This window comes from Salmo trutta, chromosome 6 (genome assembly GCF_901001165.1).
Source record: "Salmo trutta chromosome 6, fSalTru1.1, whole genome shotgun sequence".
NCBI lineage: Eukaryota > Metazoa > Chordata > Actinopteri > Salmoniformes > Salmonidae > Salmo > Salmo trutta.
This window is the reverse complement of record NC_042962.1, coordinates 8118975-8141011: the sequence shown is the minus strand read 5'-3', so window position 1 is coordinate 8141011 and position 22037 is coordinate 8118975. Positions and strand designations below refer to the sequence as shown.

At 46.1% G+C, this 22037-nt stretch overlaps 1 protein-coding gene across 1 annotated transcript in view; it reads right to left on the bottom strand.

Annotated features, from left to right (window-relative positions):
• Window positions 1–22037, bottom strand: part of LOC115195369 (docking protein 6-like) — a 114275-nt gene that overhangs the window by 23012 nt on the left and 69226 nt on the right. Inside the window, exons 4-5 of the mRNA XM_029755164.1 lie at window positions 11079–11198; window positions 1740–1929 (exon numbers count right to left, since the gene is read on the bottom strand). Of these exons, the coding sequence (XP_029611024.1) occupies window positions 1740–1929; window positions 11079–11198 (310 nt within the window). The remainder of the gene's footprint in view (window positions 1–1739; window positions 1930–11078; window positions 11199–22037) is intronic.

Here is a 22037-nt window from a genome sequence, read left to right as displayed (position 1 = left end):
GGTCAGATCCAAGAGACATGTGAAGGGATTAGGGTCAGATCCAAGAGACATGTGAATGGGTTAGGGTCAGATCCAAGAGACATGTGAAGGGGTTAGGGTCAGATCCAAGAGACATGTGAAGGGGTTAGGGTCAGATTCAAGAGACATGTGAAGGAGTTAGAGTTAGGGTCAGATCCAAGAGACATGTGAATGGGTTAGGTTCAGATCCAAGAGACATGTGAAGGGGTTAGGGTCAGATCCAAGAGACATGTGAACGGCTAGGGTTAGGGTCAGATCCAAGAGACATGTGAAGGGGTTAGGGTCAGATCCAAGAGACATGTGAACGGCTAGGGTTAGGGTCAGATCCAAGAGACATGTGAAGGGATTAGGGTCAGATCCAAGAGACATGTGAAGGGATTAGGGTCAGATCCAAGAGACATGTGAAGGGGTTAGGGTTAGGGTCAGATCCAAGAGACATGTGAAGGGATTAGGGTCAGATCCAAGAGACATGTGAAGGGGTTAGGGTCAGATCCAAGAGACATGTGAAGGGGTTAGGGTCAGATCCAAGAGACATGTGAAGGGGTTAGGGTCAGATCCAAGAGACATGTGAAGGAGTTAGAGTTAGGGTCTGATCCAAGAGAAATATGAATGGGTTAGGGTCAGATCCAAGATACATGTGAAGGGGTTAGGTTCAGATCCAAGAGACATGTGAAGGGATTAGGGTCAGATCCAAGAGACATGTGAAGGGATTAGGGTCAGATCCAAGAGACATGTGAAGGGGTTAAGGTCAGATCCAAGAGACATGTGAATGGGTTAGGGTCAGATCCAAGAGACATGTGAATGGGTTATGGTCAGATCCAAGAGACATGTGAATGGGTTATGGTCAGATCCAAGAGACATGTGAAGGGGTTAGGGTCAGATCCAAGAGACATGTGAAGGGGTTAGGGTCAGATCCAAGAGACATGTGAAGGGGTTAGGGTCAGATCCAAGAGACATGTGAATGGGTTATGGTCAGATCCAAGAGACATGTGAATGGGTTATGGTCAGATCCAAGAGACATGTGAAGGGGTTAGGGTCAGATCCAAGAGACATGTGAAGGGGTTAGAGTTAGGGTCATATCCAAGAGCCATGTGAAGGGGTTAGGGTCAGATCCAAGAGACATGGGAAGGGGTTAGAGTTAGGGTCAGATCCAGGAGACATGTGAAGGGATTAGGGTCAGATCCAGGAGACATGTGAATGGGTTAGGGTCAGATCCAAGAGACATGTGAAGGGGTTAGGGTCAGATCCAAGAGACATGTGAAGGGGTTAGGGTCAGATCCAAGAGACATGTGAAGGGGTTAGGGTCAGATCCAGGAGACATGTGAAGGGGTTAGGGTCAGATCCAAGAGACATGTGAATGGGTTATGGTCGGATCCAACAGACAAGTGAAGGGGTTAGGGTCAGATCCAACAGACATGTGAAGGGGTTAGGGTCAGATCCAGGAGACATGTGAAGGGGTTAGGGTCAGATCCAACAGACATGTGAAGGGGTTAGGGTCAGATCCAGGAGACATGTGAATGAGACTCCTTTGAAACAGATACGCAGGCAGGTGACTGTGTGTCACTGTGACCGCACCTTTCTGCCTCATAGGTGAACCAGATGGATTCTCTCTCACACACACACACACACACACACACACACACACACACACACACACACACACACACACACACACACACACACACACACACACACACACACACACACACACACACACATACCTTCCTGACTCGAAGGTGAACCAGGTGGAGTCTCGTCCGTATCTCCTCAGTGAGTTGAGGGGCCACATAACCAGTTTGACGCGGGCATTGTGGATATCCCACAAGTAGATGTTCTCATGGGTGATCTGCATCGTACACTCCCCATAGATGTCCAGGTTAGGAGTGGGCATCAGGTACACGTTGAACCGCTCTGGAACAAAACGTTTTTTTGCTTTTTTTGACCGAATACAGATTTTGACTGACAAGTAAGAAATAAAACATGGCAATTTTACAAACAGAAAATATGTTTGAAATGGCAGAATAACACGGTAGCATTGTTACAACAGTAAGAATTTGACATTTGGATAGAATCTATTCCAGTCCTAATTTTGGCTGTTTTTAATCACTTTTCAAGCTTTTCAGTAAAAGCGAAGGCTGCAAATCAAAATCAAATCAAATGTTATTGGTCACATACATTAGCAGATCACACACATTAGCAGATGTTAATGCGAGTGTAGCGAAATGCTTGTGCTTCTAGTTCCGACAGTGCAGTAATATCTAACAAGTAACCTAACAATTCCCCAACAACTACCTAATACACACAAATCTAAAGGGGTGAATGAGAATATGTACATATAAATATATGGATGAGCGATGGCTGAGCAGCATAGGCAAGGTGCAGTAGATGGTATAAAATACAGTTCATACATGTGATATGAGTAATGTAAGATATGTAAACATTATTAAAGTGTTCAGTGATTGGGTCTCAATACAGTTTATACATGTGATATGAGTAATGTAAGAAATGTAAACATGATTAAAGTGGCATTATTTAGAGACATTGTTTAACGTGACTATTGTTCCATTTATTAAAGTGTCCAGTGATCGGATCTCAATGTGGGCAGCAGCCTCTCTGTGTTAGTGATGGCTGTTTAGCAGTCTGATGGACTTGAGATAGAAGCTGTTTTTCAGTCTCTCGGTCCCAGCTTTGATGCACCTGTACTGACCTTGCCTTCTGGATGGTAGCGGGGTGAACAGGCAGTGTCTCGGGTGTTTGTTGTTCTTGATTATCTTTTTGGCCTTCCTGTGTCATCGGGTGCTGTAGGTGTCATGGAGGGCAGATAGTTTGCTCCTGGTGATGCGTTGTGCAGACCGCACCACACTCTGGAGAGCCTTGCGGTTGAGGACGGTGCAGTTGCCATACCAGGTGGTGATACAGACCGACAGGATGCTCTCGTTTGTGCATCTATTAAAGTTTGTCATGGTTTTGCGTGACAAGCCACATTTCTTCTGCCTCCTGAGGTTGAAGAGGCGCTGTTGCGCCTTCTTCACCACACTGTCTGTGTGGAGGACCATTTCAGTTTGTCTGTGATGTCTACGCCGAGGAACTTTCCACCTTCTCCTCTCCTGGAGGGGGTGCTCCTTCTGCTGTTTCCTGAAGTCCACGATCATCTCCTTTGTTTTGTTGACGTTGAGTGAGAGGTTGTTTTCCTGACACCACACTCCGAGTGCCCTCACCTCCTCCCTGTAGGCTGTCTCATCATTGTTAGTAATCAAGCCTACTACTCTTGTGTCGTCTGCAAACATGATGATTGAGTTGGAGGCGTGCATGGCCACGCAGTCGTGGGTGAACAGGGAGTACAGGAGGGGCCTGAGCACGCACCCTTGTGGGGCCCCAGTGTTGAAAGTCAGCGAAGTGGAGATGTTGTTTCCTACCTTCACTACCTGGGGGCGGCCCGTCAGAAAGTCCAGGACCCAATTGCACAGGGCAGGGTTGAGGCCCAGGGCCTCCAGCTTGATGATGAGCTTGGAGGGTACTATGGTGTTGAATACTGAGGTGTAGTCAATTAACTGAGTTCTTCCATAGGTATTCCTCTTGTCCAGATGGGATCGGGCAGTGTGCAGTGTGATGGCGATAGCATCGTCTCTGGAGCTATTGGGGCGGTATGCAAACTGAAGTGTTCTGTGAAGGGAGTAGTACACAGCGTTGTATGAGATCTTCAGTTTCTTGGAAATGTCTTGCATGGAATAGCCTTCATTTCTCAGAACAAGAATAGACTGACAAGTTTCAGAAGAAAGCTCTGTTTCTGGCCATTTTGAGCCTATAATCAAACCCACAAATGCTGATGCTCCAGAAACTGAACTAGTCTAAAGAAGGCCAGTTTTATTGCTTCTTTAATCAGGACAACAGTTTTCAGCTGTGCTGTCACGTCCTGACCAGCAGAGGGAGTAATTGTATTATCATTTGGTCAGGACGTGGCAGAAGGGTATTTGTTTTGTATGGTTGGGGTTGTGTATATTATTAAAGGGGTGTTTGGTTTATGTAGTCTGGGGTTTGAGTATATGTTCCAGTGTTGGTTTTCTAGTCTGTCTATTTCTGTGTGGTTTGTGTGGCTCCCGATCAGGAACAGCTGTATGTCGTTGTTTCTGATTGGGAGTCATATATTAGATGCTTGTTTTCACCTGGGGATTTTGTGGGTAGTTACCTTTAGCACTGCTGTTACTTTAGCCTGTTAAACTGTCTTCTGTCATTCTTCGTTTTTGTTGTTCACTTTATTTAATAAATAATCAAGATGAGCATCCACATTCCTGCTGCGTTTGGGTCGTCTCTACCCAACGACACCCGTGACAGAACTACCCACCACAAAAACACCAAGCAGCGGAGGAAGGAGAAAAGGGAATTTGAGTTGGACCAATGGGAGAAATGGACATGGGAGGAAATTATGGCCGGAGAGGGTCCATGGAGAAAGTGAAGCGAAGACCGGGAACGCTACAGGGGAACACGACTGGCGTTTAAGTCGGAGAGGCACCCCGAATAATTTTTTTGCGCCTCCTAGGACCAGGCTACCCTACGCCCGCTCTACGCACGGCAACCATCAGGCCCCTGCACAGTCCAGTTCGCCCTGTACCAGCACCCCGCTCGTACAGGGCTACTAGTTCCATCCAGCCAGGACGGGTTGTGCAGGAGGTGCGATCAAGACCGCCTGTGCATCTCCATGGCCCAGTATTTCCAGTTCCTGCCTCTCGTGCTGACCCGGAAGTGCGAACCCCTAGTCTGGCACGTCCAGTACCAGCACCACGCATCAAGCTTCCAGTGAGTCAGCCTAGTCCTACTCAGCCTGTTCCCGCTCCTCGCACTAGCCATGAGGTGCGTGTTCCCAAACTGGCATTTCCAGTACCAGCACCACGCATCAGGCTTCCAGTGCGTAATATTAGTTCCACTCGGCCGGTTCCTGCTTCCCGCTAGCCCTGAGGTGCGTGTCCCCAGGCTGGTACCTCTACTACCAGTCCCACGCATCAGGCTTCCAGTGCGTCAGCCCAGCCTCGAGTGTCCGGAAACAGTGCCCTGTCCAGAGTATCCGATGACAGTGCCCCGTCCAGAGTATCTGACAACAGTGCCCCGTCCAGAGTATCCGATGACAGTGCCCCGTCCAGAGTATCCGACGACAGTGCCCTGTCCAGAGTGTCCGACGACAGTGCCCCATGCAGAGTGTCCGACGACAGTGCCCCGTCCAGAGTATCCGACGACAGTGCCCCGTCCAGAGTATCCGACGACAGTGCCCCGTCCAGAGTATCCGACGACAGTGCCCCGTCCAGAGTATCCGACAACAGTACCCCGTCATGAGTATCCGGTAAGAGTGTTAAGCCCGGAACCGAGTGAGACGGCCTACAGTTCGGAACCAAGGGAGACGGCCCACTGTGCAGAACCGAGTGAGACGGTCCACAGTTCGGATAGGGGTGAATGGGTCTACAGTCCGGAACCGAGTGAGTCTGCATGCAGTCCGGAACCGAGTGAGTCTGCCTGCGATCCGGAACCGAGTGAGTCTGCCTGCGATCCGAAACCGAGTGAGTCTGACTATAACTTTGAACTATGTGAGTCTGCCTACAGCTCGGAACCGAGTGAATCTGCCTACGGTCCGGAGCCAAGAGAGTCTGCCTACAGTCTGGAGGGCAGTAGGCCAGAACCTGAGCCACCTCCAGTATAGGTGGGTTGGGGAGGGGGGGGTGTAGCACAGGTGCCGTCGTTGACGGCAGCCACCCTCCCTTCCCTCCCTTTAGTTAGGGGTTTCCTGACCAGCAGAGGGAGTAATTGTATTATAATTTGGTCAGGACGTGGCAGAAGGGTATTTGTTTTGTATGGTTGGGGTTGTCTGTATTATTAAAGGGGTGTTTGGTTTATGTAGTCTGGGGTTTGAGTATATGTTCTAGTGTTGGTTTTCTATGGTTTTCTAGTCTGTCTATTTCTGTGTGGTTTGTGTGGCTCCCGATCAGGAACAGCTGTACGTCGTTGTTTCGGATTGGGAGTCATATATTAGATGCTTGTTTTCACCTGGGGATTTTGTGGGTAGTTACCTTTAGCACTGCTGTTACTTTAGCCTGTTAAACTGTCTTCTGTCATTCTTCGTTTTTGTTGTTTTTGGTGTTCACTTTATTTAATAAATAATCAAGATGAGCATCCACATTCCTGCTGCGTTTTGGTCGTCTCTACCCAACGACACCCGTGACATGTGCTGACATAATTGAAAAAGGGTTTTTCTAATTAGCCTTTTAAAATTATAAACTTGGATTAGCTAACACAACATGCCATTGGAACACAGGAGTGATGGTTGCTGATAATGGGCCTCTGTACGCCTATGTAGATATTCCATAAAAAATCTGCTGTTTCCAGCTACAATAGTCATTTACAACATTAACACTGTATTTCTAATCAATTTGATGTTATTTTAATGGACAAACAATGTGCTTTTATTTCAAAAAGGACATTTCTAAGTTACCCCAAATTTTTCAACGGTACTGTATAAATCATTGTGCCTGACAGATGGACAGACGGACGGACAGAATGAAAGGTCTCATCTGTTTGACAGAAGCCATTAGTGAACTGAGAAGGCTCATACAGTGTCAAAAACGGACTAAATCAACCCAGTATCAGCAGTTTCAGAGTTCGGCTTTTGCATACTTCTGGCCCATGAAATAAGTTTCTCCACTTGATCACTAGCATTTGAGTCCATGCTGTTGTACAGCCGACTTAAAATCCAGAATTAACATTCAAACCACCTTGCATGAAGATGAAATCCATGTACTGAAAGGATAACAAAGACAGCTCCTAACACAATATTATACTGAACAAAAATATAAACACATGTTTCATGAGCTGAAATAAAAGATCCTAGAAATGTTCCATACGCACAAAAAGCTTATTTCTCTCAACTTTTTGTCATTGAGCATTTCCCCTTTGTCAAGATAATACATCCACCTGACAGGAGTGTCATATCAAGAAGCTGATTAAACAGCATGATCCTTACACAGGTGCACCTTGTACTGGTGACAATAAAAGGCCACTCTAAAATGTGCAGTTTTGTCACCAACACAATGACACAGATGTCTCAAGTTTTGAGGGAGCGTGCAATTGGCATGCTGACTACAGGAATGTCCATCAGAGTTGCCAGAAAAATGAATGTTGATTTCTCCACCATAAGTCACCTCCAACGTCGTTTTAGAGAATTTGGCAGTACGTCAAACCGGCCTCACAACCGCAGACCACGTGTAACCACGATCGTCTGAGACCAGCCACCCAGACAGCTGATGAAACGAAGGAGTATTTCTATCTGTAATAAAGCCCTTTTGTGTGGGAAAACTCAATCTGATTGGCTGGGCCTAGCTCTCCAGTGGGTGGGCCTAGCTCTCCAGTGGGTGGGCATGGCTCCCAAGTGGGTGGGCGGCCTATGCACTCCCAAGCCCACCCATGGCTGCACCAACCCTGCCCAGTCATGTGAAATCCATAGACTAGGGCCTAATGTATTTATTTTAATTGATTGATATCCTTATATGAATTGTAACTATGTCAAATCATTGAAATGGTTGCATGATCTTGTTTATATTTTTGTTCAGTATAACTTCATTCAAATGATGAAAAAAATAGGAGGCAGACATAAAAAGTAATAAGAACATTAAAATGTAGTAGTTCTCAACGTTAAATGGACGTTATGTAACAGACTGATAAAGACTAAAGACAAAACACTCGTCCTTATCAAGGACTCTTTTATTTTCCTCTTTCCTTGAGAGAAAGAAGATGAAGAAGGAGGCAGAGAGAGAGAGCAAGAGAGAAAGAGAGAGACAGAAGGATGAGCATTGTGAAGGTCAGCGTCCAGTTGCTAAGGAGTGTTGAAATGAAGTCTCAATAGATTTAAAATATGTCCTCCCGTTTCATCTTCTTCGCTTCATCAAAACGGACTCAAACTAACAAGTGGTAGCAAATCTCCCTCATTACACTATTGTTAGGAGCAGCAAGAAAATTAACTTTGATTTAATTATCGGCCCCTGTAGTTTGGAGATCACTAACTGAAGTCTAACTGCTGAGTGTGGAGCTGTCTACGATATACTTCAGTACACCCCCCCACTCCCCCCCCCCACACCCTCCCCCCCCCACACACACCACATCGATGTTGTGAATATGCAGTGCCTTCGGAAAGTATTCAGACCCATTGATTTCTTCCACGTGTTAGTTAACAGCCTATAACAGCCTTAACACAATATGCCATAACGACCAAGCAAAAACATTTTTTTCGAAATTTTTGCTAAATTATTTGAAATAAAATACAGAAATATCACATTTACAAAAGTATACCAGGACCCTTTACTCAGTACTTTGTTGAAGCACATTTGGCAGCGATTATAGCCTCGAGTCTTCTTGGGTATGACACTACAAGCTTGGCAAACCTGTATTTGGGGAGTTTCTCTAATTCTTCTCTGCAGATCCACTCAAGCTCTGTCAGGTTGGATGGGGAGCGTTGTTGCACAGCTATTTTAAGGTCTCTCCAGAGATGTTCGATCAGGTTCAAGTCTGGGTTCTGGCTGGGCCTCTCAAGGACATTCAGAGACTTGTCCTGAAGCCACTCCTGCGTTGTCTTAGCTGTGTGCTTAGGGTCGTTGTCCTGTTGGAAGGTGAACCTTCAGCCCAGTCTGAGGTCCTGAGCACTCTGGAGCAGCTCTGGAGTTTCATTAAGGATCACTCTGTACCTTGCTCTGTTCTTCTTTCCCTCGATCCTGACTCGTCTCCCAGTCCCTGCCGCTGAAAAATATCCCTATAGCATGATGCTGCCACCACCATGATTCACCGTAGGGATGGTCCCAGGTTTTCTCCAGAGATGACGCTTGGCATTCAGGCCAAAGAGTTCAATCTTGGTTTCACCAGACCAGAGAATCTTGTTTCTCATGGTCTGAGAATCCTTTAGGTGCCTTTTGGCAAACTCCAAGTGGGCTGTCATGTGCTTTTTACTGAGGAGTGGCTTCCGTCTGGCCACTCTACCATAAAGGCTTGATTAGTGGAGTGCTGAAGAGCTGGTTGTCCTTCTCGAAGGTTCTCCCATCTCCACAAAGACAATCTAGAGCTCTGTCAGAGTGATCATAGAGTTCTTGGTCACCTCCCTGGCCAAGACCCTTTCCCCCGTTTGCTCAGTTTGACCAGGTGGCCAGCTGTAGGAAGAATCTTGGTGGTTCCAAACTTCTTCCATTGATGGAGGCCACTGTGTTCTTGGGGACCTTCAATGCTGCAGAAATGTTTTGATACCCTTCCCCAGATCTGTGCCTTGACACAATACTGTCTCAGAGCTCTATGGACAATTCCTTGACCTCATGGCTTGGTTTTTGCTCAGACATGCACTGTCAACTGTGGGCCCTTATATAGACAGGTGTGTGCCTTTCCAAATCATGTCCAATCAATTGAATTTACCACAGGTGGACTCCAATCAAGTTGTAGAAACATCTCAAGGATGATGAATGGAAACAGGATGCACCTGAGTTCAATTTCGAGTCTCATATCAACCGTTCTGAATACTTATGTAAATTAGTTATTTCAGCTTTTGCTTTGTCATTGTGGGGTATTGTGATGTCATTATGGGGTATTGTGATGTCATTGTGGGGTATTGTGATGTCATTGTGGGGTATTGTGTGTCGATTGATGAGGATTGTATTTAAATCCATTTTAGAATAAGGTTGTAACTTAACAAAATGTGGAAAAAGTCAAGGGGTTGGAATATTTTCCGAATTCCCTGTCGTTTTACATGGAAGCTGCGAGAGGGAAGATAAAGGTTATTACTGTTCATTGGACTAGATGGGCTGTTCAGATTCATTAAAAGACGGATTCATATAAATAAACAAGAAACAAGGGCAGGGCAAAAAGTTATGAAAGCTTTAAGAGGTTGTTAGGGGAATCAAAATGAAACCTTGGCCCAGATCATTTTCAGTTGCACTCTTTACCATTCAGTTATACCACCTCTTTACCATTCAGAACAGTTTTTTTATTATTTGATTTCCAAAGTCTACAAATTACACACACACACACACACACACATTGCAATCATTTCCACAGCTAGTCTAGGTATAACAAAACAGCTATACCTTTCCTCTTCTTTATGTATTTCTCTCTTTTCTCCATTTTCTCCTTTTCTATTTACTGGATAGGGGAATGTGTGGGAAGCACAGTGATTTCACACAGCTCCAGCCTCTATCATCTCATCCATCTCTGTGACAAGCTTCATTATGAGGAGAGGCAGTGATGCACAGCACCTCTCATTAGGCCAGGAAGACACATGTACACACACACACACACCCACTCAAAAACACGTACACACACACACTCAAAAACACATACACATGCACAACACACATAAACAAATACATAAATACACACACACACACCCACTCAAAAACACGTACACACACACACACTCAAAAACACATACACATGCACAACACACATAAACAAATACACACAGAACACACACACACATGCGCAACACACATGCACAACACACATAAACAAATACATAAATACACACACACACACACACACACACCCACTCAAAAACACGTACACACACACACACTCAAAAACACATACACAACACACACATGCACAACACACATAAACAAATACACACACAACACACACACACATGCACAACACACATGCACAACACACATAAACAAATACATACATAAATACACACACACACACACACACACACACACACACACACACACACACACACACACACACACACACACACACACACACACACAGAGAGAGAGAGACCTCTATTGCACAGGGCTTGTAGGCAGTTTCATTACTGGCCCCAAAATGTGCCAGTAATGAAACTGCCTACAAGTCCTGTGCTGGTTGGGGGGGTAGAGATGGACCCGAAATGGCCTCTATTGGCAGGAGCTAATAGTGGACTCACCATTCCCTTCTCACAAACCTCTAAGGACTCAGTTGCACTAACACATAAAGGCCAGTCAAGTAAACTGCTAACCAGTTCGGGGCAGGATTGACATTAGCTAGTGTTCTAATTGGGGACTCACCGTTCTGCTCCCGCTGCACCCCCGCTGCTAACAGGTCTGGTTCTCCAAGACTGATGTCGTTCAGACAGCTTCCTAGACACTCCACACACAGTAGCTTCCACCACTCCTCTGCATCCAGCTCTACAAAGAGTTAAAACAAGAGTTAAACACACACACACACACACACACACAAACACACAGCAGCTTCCACCACTTCTCTGCATCTAGATCACACAAAGTTAGAAAAGTCCACACACACACAGATGAATCATACAGTACTTCGGATAAATAAAATCCCTCCTACGTGAGTACCGGTAACGGTAACTGGGGGAAAATGTATCTGATGGATTCCCTCCTGATGAAAAGAGGCAAGCAGTTCATGAACACAAAACACCAGATGAATGCTGAATATCCTCTCTCTCCTCTCCCATCCCTCTCTCTCCTCTCCCATCCCTCTCTCTTCCCTCTCTTCCCCTAACCCTCTCTGTTCCCTCTCTTCCCCTAACCCTCTCTGTTCCCTCTCTTCCCCTAACCCTCTCTCTTCCATCTCTTCCCCTAACCCTCTCTCTCTTCCATCTCTTCCCCTAACCCTCTCTGTCTTCCCTCTCTTCCCCTAACCCTCTCTCTCTTCCCTCTCTTCCCCTAACCCTCTCTCTGTTCCTGCCCTCACCCTAACTCTCTCTGTTCCCTCTCTTCCCCTAACCCTCTCTCTCTTCCCTCTCTTCCCTTAACCCTCTCTCTGTTCCTGCCCTCACCCTAACCCTCTCTGTTCCCTCTCTTCCCTTAACCCTCTCTGTTCCCTCTCTTCCCTTAACCCTCTCTGTTCCCTCTCTTCCCCTAACCCTCTCTCTGTTCCCTCTCTTCCCCTAACCCTCTCTGTTCCCTCTCTTCCCCTAACCCTCTCTCTGTTCCTGCCCTCACCCTAACCCTCTCTGTTCCCTCTCTTCCCCTAACCCTCTCTGTTCCCTCTCTTCCCTTAACCCTCTCTCTGTTCCTGCCCTCACCCTAACCCTCTCTCTGTTCCCTCTCTTCCCCTAACCCTCTCTCTCTTCCCTCTCTCCCCTCCCTCCCCCTAACCCTCTCTCTCTCCCCCCCTCCTCCCCTCCTCCCCTATACAGGACAATAAATCTGGACTTGACCACGAGATCCCAGATATAACTAGGCATCACTTTTTCCTTTGTATCACACAATATTTTATATACAGCAGGTTTTTAAAGTGCCATAGAGTTCTGTCTGCTTCGTGTTTTCTAGTTGGCTATGAAAAATCATGGTATCGTCAGTATCGTGGTATCGTGACAACCCTAATCTGTACTGTCCTTCTAAAGCACATCCATGACAGATCTGGGATCAGGCCATAAACAATTTTTTTCATGGATAGATTTGGTCCACAAGCGGAGCACAAGGGGATCAAGTGATGTTATCACCAGAAACAGCAGAAAATCAATAGCCTATTATCAAAATCGGGTGATATAATTAACTGGTGGAAAGCCTGAGTATACAAAACAATTAACAGGATAGATATGAGGAAATTGTGAGATGCATCCTAGATTCATTATCTCAAAGTATCTCTCTCTCTCACTGACACAGACACTCACACGCAAACACACAAACACATACAGTAACTTTGGAAAGAACTCAGACCCCCTGACTTTTCCCACATTTTGTTACATTACAGCCTCGTTCTAAAATGGATTTTTAAAAAAGGTGACCAAGAACCCAATGGTCACTCTGACAGAGCTCCCTTCTCCTCTGTGGAGATGGGAGAACCTTCCAGAAGGACAACCATCTCTGTAGAACTCCACCAATCAGGTGTTTATGGTAGAGTGGCCAGACGGAAGGCACTCCTCAGTAAAAGGCACATGACAGCCTGCTTGGAGTTTGCCAAAAGGCACTTAAAGACTCTCAGACCATGAGAAACACAATTCTCTGGTCTGATGAAACCAAGATTGAACTCTTTGGCCTGAATGCCAAGCGTCACGTCTAATCAATTTTAGAATAAGGTTGTAACATAACAAAATGTGGAAAAAGTCAAGGGATCTGAATACATTCCAAAGGCACTGTATATCCTGATGCCTAGTCACCTTACCCCAATACAGACAGTATCGACCTCCATCACTCCAGTATCCCTGCACATTATAAATATGGTATTGGAACAGACCCTGAATATAGCTACTGACCCTGGAACAGACCCTGTATATAGCTACTGACCCTGTATATAGCTACTGACCCTGTATATAGCTACTGACCCTGGAACTGACCCTGTATATAGCTACTGACCCTGTATATAGCTACTGACCCTGGAACTGACCCTGTATATAGCTACTGACCCTGGAACAGACCTTGTATATAGCTACTGACCCTGGAACAGACCCTGTATATAGCTACTGACCCTGGAACAGACCCTGTATATAGCTACTGACCCTGGAACTGACCCTGTATATAGCTACTGACCCTGTATATAGCTACTGACCCTGGAACAGACCCTGTATATAGCTACTGACCCTGGAACTGACCCTGTATATAGCTACTGACCCTGGAACAGACCCTGTATATAGCACACTGACCCTGGAACAGACCCTGTATATAGCTGCTGACCCTGGAACTGACCATGTATATAGCTACTGACCCTGGAACTGACCCTGTATATAGCTACTGACCCTGGAACAGACCCTGTATATAGCTACTGACCCTGGAACTGACCCTGTATATAGCTACTGACCCTGTATATAGCTACTGACCCTGTATATAGCTACTGACCCTGGAACTGTCCCTGTATATAGCTACTGACCCTGGAACAGACCCTGTATATAGCTACTGACCCTGTATATAGCTACTGACCCTGTATATAGCTACTGACCCTGGAACAGACCCTGTATATAGCTACTGACCCTGTATATAGCTACTGACCCTGGAACAGACCCTGTATATAGCTACTGACCCTGTATATAGCTACTGACCCTGGAACAGACCCTGTATATAGCTACTGTCCCTGTATATAGCTACTGTCCCTGTATATAGCTACTGACCCTGTATATAGCTACTGACCCTGTATATAGCTTACTTACTTCTGGTGTTCTTCTTTTTTCTTATATGTATTTTTTGTGTGTTTTTGTTCTACCTTGTTATTTCTAGTGCTACACTACAGTCATGGCCAAAAGTTTTGAGAATGACACAAATATTATTTTTCACAAAGTCTGCTGCCTCAGTTTGTATGATGGCAAATGGCATATACTCCAGAATGTTATGAAGAGTGATCAGATGAATTGCAATTAATTGCAAAGTCCCTCTTTGCCATGCAAATGAACTGAATCCCCCAAAAACATTTCCACTGCATTTCAGCCCTGCCACAAAAGGACCAGCTGACATCATGTCAGTGATTTTCTCGTTAACACAGGTGTGAGTGTTGACGAGGACAAGGCTGAAGATCACTCTGTCATGCTGATTGAGTTCGAATAACAGACTGTAAGCTTCAAAAGGAGGGTGGTGCTTGGAATCATTGTTCTTCCTCTGTCAACCATGGTTACCTGCAAGGAAACACGTGTCGTCATCATTGCTTTGCACAAAAAGGGCTTCACAGGCAAGGATATTGCTGCCAGTTAGATTGCACCAAAATCAACCATTTATCGGTGTCACGGTCGTTGTTGTAAGAATCGGACCAAAATGCAGCGTGATTTGGGTTCATCATCTTTATTACGTGAACCGGCAAAAAAACAATAAAGAACAAAACGAACGTGAAGCTATGCAGTGCTCAAGGCAACTATACACAAACAAGATCCCACAGCCAACAGGTGGGAAAAAGCTGCCCAAATATGATCCCCAATCAGAGACAACGATAGACAGCTGCCTCTGATTGGGAACCATACCAAGCCAACCTAGAAATAAAGAAACTAGAATGCCCACTCCCAAGAAAGTCCAGCAAGTGCCAGGACTGTCTCCTACAGTTGATTCAGCTGCAGGATCGGGGCACCACCAGTACAGAGCTTGCTCAGGAATTGCAGCAGGCAGGTGTGAGTGCATCTGAAGAGTGCATCTAAAGAATGGTACCAACACATCCTCCGAGAACAACTTCTCCCAACCATCCAGGAACAGTTTGGTGACGAACAATGCCTTTTCCAGCATGATGGAGCACCTTGCCATAAGGCAAAAGTGGCTCGGGGAACAAAACATCGATATTTTGGGTCAATGGCCAGGAAACTCCCCAGACCTTAATCCCATTGAGAACTTGTGGTCAATCCTCAAGAGGCAGGTGGACAAACAAAACCCCCCAAATTCTGACAAACTCCAAGCATTGATTATGCAAGAATGGGCTGCCACGAGTCATGATGTGGCCCAGAAGTTAATTGACAGCATGCCAGGGTGGATTGCAGAGGTCCTAAAAAGAACGGTCAACACTGCAAATATTGACTCTTTGCATCAACTTCATGTAATTGTCAATGAAAGCCATTGACACTTATGAAATGCTTGTAATTATACTTCAGTTTTCCACAGTAACATCTAACAAAAATATCTAAAGACACTGAAGCAGCAAACTTTGTGGAAATTAATATTTGTGTCATTCTCAAAACTTCTGGCCACGACTGTACATTGATATTGATTAGTGCGCTGTTGGGTTTGGGAGAAAGGCATTTCTGTCACGACTCCTCCTAAAGGTGGCTCCCCTTCCTGCTCAGGTGGTGCTCGGCGGTCGGCGTCACCGGCCTACTAGCTGCCACTGATTCCCTTTTTTCCCCTTTCTGTTTATTGGTTTCACCTGTTTTGTGTTGGGCTGATTAGTCTGGTTATTTTAGCCAGTAGGCCCGCCTGCTCTGTGTGTGGGATTGTTTGTGTGTTGCATCTGTGCACGCTTGTGTCTGACGTGTTTTCTGTCGTGGGTTTTTCTCCGGACTGTTTCAGTCCCCAGTGTTTGGGGCATTTGTTTTGTGTGCGCCCTGTATTTTCGTGAGGTGGCTTATGTTCGCCGTGTGTGCAAATAAAGCACTACCCTGTACTCTCTGCTTCCTGCGCCTGACTTCACACCCACTACACCCAGAGCCTTACAATTTCACTGTACTTGACAACTTTCATCTTGGCAGTGGTGGGAGAAGAGGAGGGAGAATTGGTGATAATTATTCAATTGTTTAATTGGAGGCTGATAGTTTCAATGAATCAAAGTATCACTTCCTCACAGGGCAGATAGATACAGTAGACAGTTGTTGGTGAATACCGACGTCTTCCTTTAAAGATGACAACAGGCTCTGTTTACAATATCTGTAAGACTACAGGTAGAGTTTGGGTAAGAGTTACTGAGCTATGAAATGAGTGACTAAGGTCTTTATCTCCTTCTCTGTTGTCTATGTTATCTCCCTGGTCTCTGTAATTGCCCTGGTCTCTGTAATCGCCATGGTCTCTGTAATCTCCCTGGTCTCTGTAATCTCCCTGGTCTCTGTAATGTCCCTGGTCTCTGTAATCGCTCTGGTCTCTGTAATCTCCCTGGTCTCTGTAATCGCTCTGGTCTCTGTAATCTCCCTGGTCTCTGTAATCGCTCTGGTCTCTGTAATCGCTCTGGTCTCTGTAATCGCTCTGGTCTCTGTTTGTGTGTGTGTGTGTGTGTGTGTGTGTGTGTGTGTGTGTGTGTGTGTGTGTGTGTGTGTGTGTGTGTGTGTGCGTGTGTATGTGCGTGCGTGTGTATGTGCGTGTGTGTTTCAAGTGGAACTAACAGCATTTGAACTACTTTGCATAATATCAGTCAAAAAGATAAAATTCCCAGTTCATGCTACAAAACCAACTTCATCAGAGGTTTTAAAAATAGGTTCTATTTGACTCAACATTCCATGACGAACACTAAGGCATTGTTGGCAGAATAGATGGATGCAGTTCAATGCATGATTAATAGAATTCACCAATACATTTCTTGGTAGTCCCAAACATGTTGCTATCAGGTTGTATATCACAGCTGACCTGGTACATTGTTTGCTGCCTCCATTTGGGATTTACTGTTTTAGTTTCAATGACTCCATATTTTGGACAAAAACGAATGAATGTAACTAAGACTGTAGTGACATTCCCAGCCTATCTAGCGAGGGCAGTGATCACAAGTCAGTCATAACGTGGCTAATAGACTAGCATATCTATTGATGTAGCAAGCTAAAAATACAGAGCTTAACGTTAGCTAGATAGCTAGCTGCTAGGAGGATGTGATGTCATACCATTGGAGGAGGACCCTAACGTTATCTAGCTAGCTGCTAGGAGGATGTGATGTCATACCATTGGAGGAGGACCCTAACGTTATCTAGCTAGCTGCTAGGAGGATGTGATGTCATAACATTGGAGGAGGACCCTAACGTTATCTAGCTAGCTGCTAGGAGGATGTGATGTCATAACATTGGAGGAGGACCCTAACGTTAGCTAGCTAGCTGCTAGGAGGATGTGATGTCATAACATTGGAGGAGGACCCTAACGTTAGCTAGCTAGCTGCTAGGAGGATGTGATGTCATAACATTGGAGGAGGACCCTAACGTTATCTAGCTAGCTGCTAGGAGGATGTGATGTCATACCATTGGAGGAGGACCCTAACGTTATCTAGCTAGCTGCTAGGAGGATGTGATGTCATAACATTGGAGGAGGACCCTAACGTTAGCTAGCTAGCTGCTAGGAGGATGTCATGTCATTGGAGGAGCAGGTGAGGGACTGACATTTTCTCCTTATATAGTTTTCGGTGGCTATACACAACTAGAGATGCAGGTGTCATTTGGTTAGCTAGCAAGAACTTGAACGACTATTATCCAGTTAGCATATCTCTTGCGTTCGAAAATTCATTCCGGCTATCTACCCCGACTTCAGAGCACTCTCGTCTGAGTGAGCCAGAGCGCAGAATAACTGATGACTTTACAAACGTGCATCAACCCACTAGACATGACCGGTGTCAGAAAACGTAGGCAAAAAAAATAATAGTTAGTCACGGACGCTCTAGATAACACGTAAACAGCCTAACCCGCTCTGCTATGGCGGGTGAAATGGTTAGAGTGAGGTGTTCTCTAATCTGTGTCTGGAAGTTGGTAGCTAGCAAGCTAGCCAACTTTAGCCAGTTAGCTTGGGTGCTTGGTTGGTACAACAATGAATGACGAGGAGGCTACAATTCCCCAACTAGCTGAAAAAGTTTGAAAGGGTTTATCTAATGTTCCTTGGTTCGATTTGAGCTAATCTTGCTCTGGCTAGCATTAGTTGTTGATCTTGTTGTTGTCGATGTGCATAACTGAGGGAGAGAGAGCCTACCTTTCCATAGTTGTTTAATCAATAGGACTGTAAAGTTCCCAAATGTAAGAGGACTCCCGTGGTATTTACATATTTACAGAAATCCATTCAGGTGTATTTTGTGGCTTTTGGCGAATGTGTTCTAATGACTGTGTGACCAGGGAGATTACAGAGACCAGGGCGATTACAGAGACCAGGGAGATTACAGAGACCAGGGAGATTACAGAGACCAGGGAGATTACAGAGACCAGGGCGATAACAGAGACCAGGGAGATTACAGAGACCAGGGCGATAACAGAGACCAGGGAGATTACAGAGACCAGGGAGATTACAGAGACCAGGGAGATTACAGAGACCAGGGAGATTACAGAGACCAGGGCGATAACAGAGACCAGGGAGATTACAGAGACCAGGGAGATAACAGAGACCAGGGAGATTACAGAGACCAGGGAGATTACAGAGACCAGGGAGATTACAGAGACCAGGGAGATTACAGAGACCAGGGAGATTACAGAGACCAGGGAGATTACAGAGACCAGAGCAATAACAGAGACCAGAGCGATTACAGAGACCAGAGCGATAACAGAAACCAGAGAAGTAATTAAAGTCACGCTGTTGTAACTGCCTGTCAACACACAGTCCAGTTCATAGTGAATGATGGCAGGTCCTACTGCCTGTAAACACACAGTCCAGTTCATAGTGAATGATGGCAGGTCCTACTGCCTGTCAACACACAGTCCAGTTCATAGTGAATGATGTCAGGGCCTACTGCCTGTAAACACACAGTCCAGTTCATAGTGAATGATGACAGGTCCTACTGCCTGTAAACACACAGTCCAGTTCATAGTGAATGATGTCAGGTCCTACTGCCTGTAAACACACAGTTTGCTTGCTGTTTTCCAAACCTATTGTCTGAAAGGATAGGAGATGTAGGTTCTGAAGGGTAAAACGTTACCACACACACACACACACACACACACACACACACACACACACACACACACACACACACACACACACACACACACACACACACACACACACAAACACACACACACAACTCTGTACTTAAGAGCCTGTGTTTGTCCATTTCCTCCCTCGCTGAGCCTGTGTTCTCTGAGTGTATGTGAAGTCTAAACTCACAGAGACTATTAGAGCTGCTGAGTGGAAAATCACAAACACAAACACTTCATCAGTGTGCCACCCTGCATCCCACTGCTGGCTTGCCTCTGAAGCTAAGCAGGGCTGGTCCTGGTCAGTCCCTGGATGGGAGAACAGATGTGGCACAGAGAAGAAAGAGAGGAGTAGCTGTATACTGGAACAGTACCACAGACAGTAGCTGTATACTGGAACAGTACCACAGAGAGGAGGAGCTTATACTGGAACAGTACCACAGAGAGGAGGAGCTGATACTGGAACAGTACCACAGAGAGGAGTAGCTGATACTGGAACAGTACCACAAAGAGGAGTAGCTGATACTGGAACAGTACCACAGAGAGGAGGAGCTGATACTGGAACAGTACCACAGAGAGGAGTAGCTGATACTGGAACAGTACCACAGACAGTAGCTGATACTGGAACAGTACCACAGAGAGGAGTAGCTGATACTGGAACAGTACCACAGAGAGGAGTAGCTGATACTGGAACAGTACCACAGACAGTAGCTGATACTGGAACAGTACCACAGAGAGGAGGAGCTGATACTGGAACAGTACCACAGAGAGGAGTAGCTGATACTGGAACAGTACCACAGACAGTAGCTGATACTGGAACAGTACCACAGACAGTAGCTGATACTGGAACAGTACCACAGAGAGGAGGAGCTGATACTGGAACAGTACCACAGACAGTAGCTGTACACTGGAACAGTACCACAGAGAGGAGGAGCTGATACTGGAACAGTACCACAGAGAGGAGTAGCTGATACTGGAACAGTACCACAAAGAGGAGTAGCTGATACTGGAACAGTACCACAGAGAGTAGCTGATACTGGAACAGTACCACAGAGAGGAGGAGCTGATACTGGAACAGTACCACAAAGAGGAGTAGCTGATACTGGAACAGTACCACAGACAGTAGCTGATACTGGAACAGTACCACAGAGAGGAGGAGCTGATACTGGAACAGTACCACAGAGAGGAGTAGCTGATACTGGAACAGTACCACAAAGAGGAGTAGCTGATACTGGAACAGTACCACAGAGAGGAGTAGCTGATACTGGAACAGTACCACAGACAGTAGCTGATACTGGAACAGTACCACAGAGAGGAGGAGCTGATACTGTAACGGTACCACAGACAGTAGCTGATACTGGAACAGTACCACAGAGAGGAGGAGCTGATACTGGAACAGTACCACAGAGAGGAGGAGCTGATACTGAACAGTACCACAGAGAGGAGGAGCTGATACTGGAACAGTACCACAGAGAGGAGGAGCGATACGGAACAGTACCACAGAGAGGAGGAGCTGATACTGGAACAGTACCACAGAGAGGAGGAGCTGATACTGGAACAGTACCACAGAGAGGAGGAGCTGATACTGGGAACAGTACCACAGGACAGTAGCTGATACTGGAACAGTACCACAGAGAGGTGAGCTGATACTGGAACAGACCACAGAGCGAGGAGCTGATACTGGAACCAGTACCACAGACAGTAGCTGATACTGGAACAGTACCACAGAGAGGAGGAGCTGATACTGGAACAGTACCACAGAGAGGAGGAGCTGATACTGGAACAGTACCACAGAGAGGAGGAGCTGATACTGGAAACAGTACCACAGAGAGGAGAGCTGATACTGGAACAGTACCACAGAGAGGAGGAGCTGATACTGGAACAGTACCACAGAGAGCAGTAGCTGATACTGGAACAGTACCACAGAGAGGAGGAGCTGATACTGGAACAGTACCACAGAGAGGAGGAGCTGATACTGGAACAGTACCACAGAGAGGAGGAGCTGATACTGGAACAGTACCACAGAGAGGAGGAGCTGATACTGGAACAGTACCACAGAGAGGAGGAGCTGATACTGGAACAGTACCACAGAGAGGAGGAGCTGATACTGGAACAGTACCACAGAGAGGAGGAGCTGATACTGGAACAGTACCACAGAGAGGAGGAGCTGATACTGGAACAGTACCACAGAGAGGAGGAGCTGATACTGGAACAGTACCACAGAGAGGAGGAGCTGATACTGGAACAGTACCACAGAGAGGAGGAGCTGATACTGGAACAGTACCACAGAGAGGAGGAGCTGATACTGGAACAGTACCACAGAGAGGAGGAGCTGATACTGGAACAGTACCACAGAGAGGAGGAGCTGATACTGGAACAGTACCACAGAGAGCAGGAGCTGATACTGGAACAGTACCACAGAGAGGAGTAGCTGATACTGGAACAGTACCACAGAGAGGAGGTAGCTGATACTGGAACAGTACCACAGAGAGGAGGAGCTGATACTGGAACAGTACCACAGAGAGGAGGAGCTGATACTGGAACAGTACCACAGAGAGGAGGAGCTGATACTGGAACAGTACCACAGAGAGGAGGAGCTGATACTGGAACAGTACCACAGAGAGGAGTAGCTGATACTGGAACAGTACCACAGAGAGGAGGAGCTGATACTGGAACAGTACCACAGAGAGGAGGAGCTGCTACTGGAACAGTACCACAGAGAGGAGTAGCTGATACTGGAACAGTACCACAGAGCAGTAGCTGATACTGGAACAGTACCACAGAGAGGAGGAGCTGA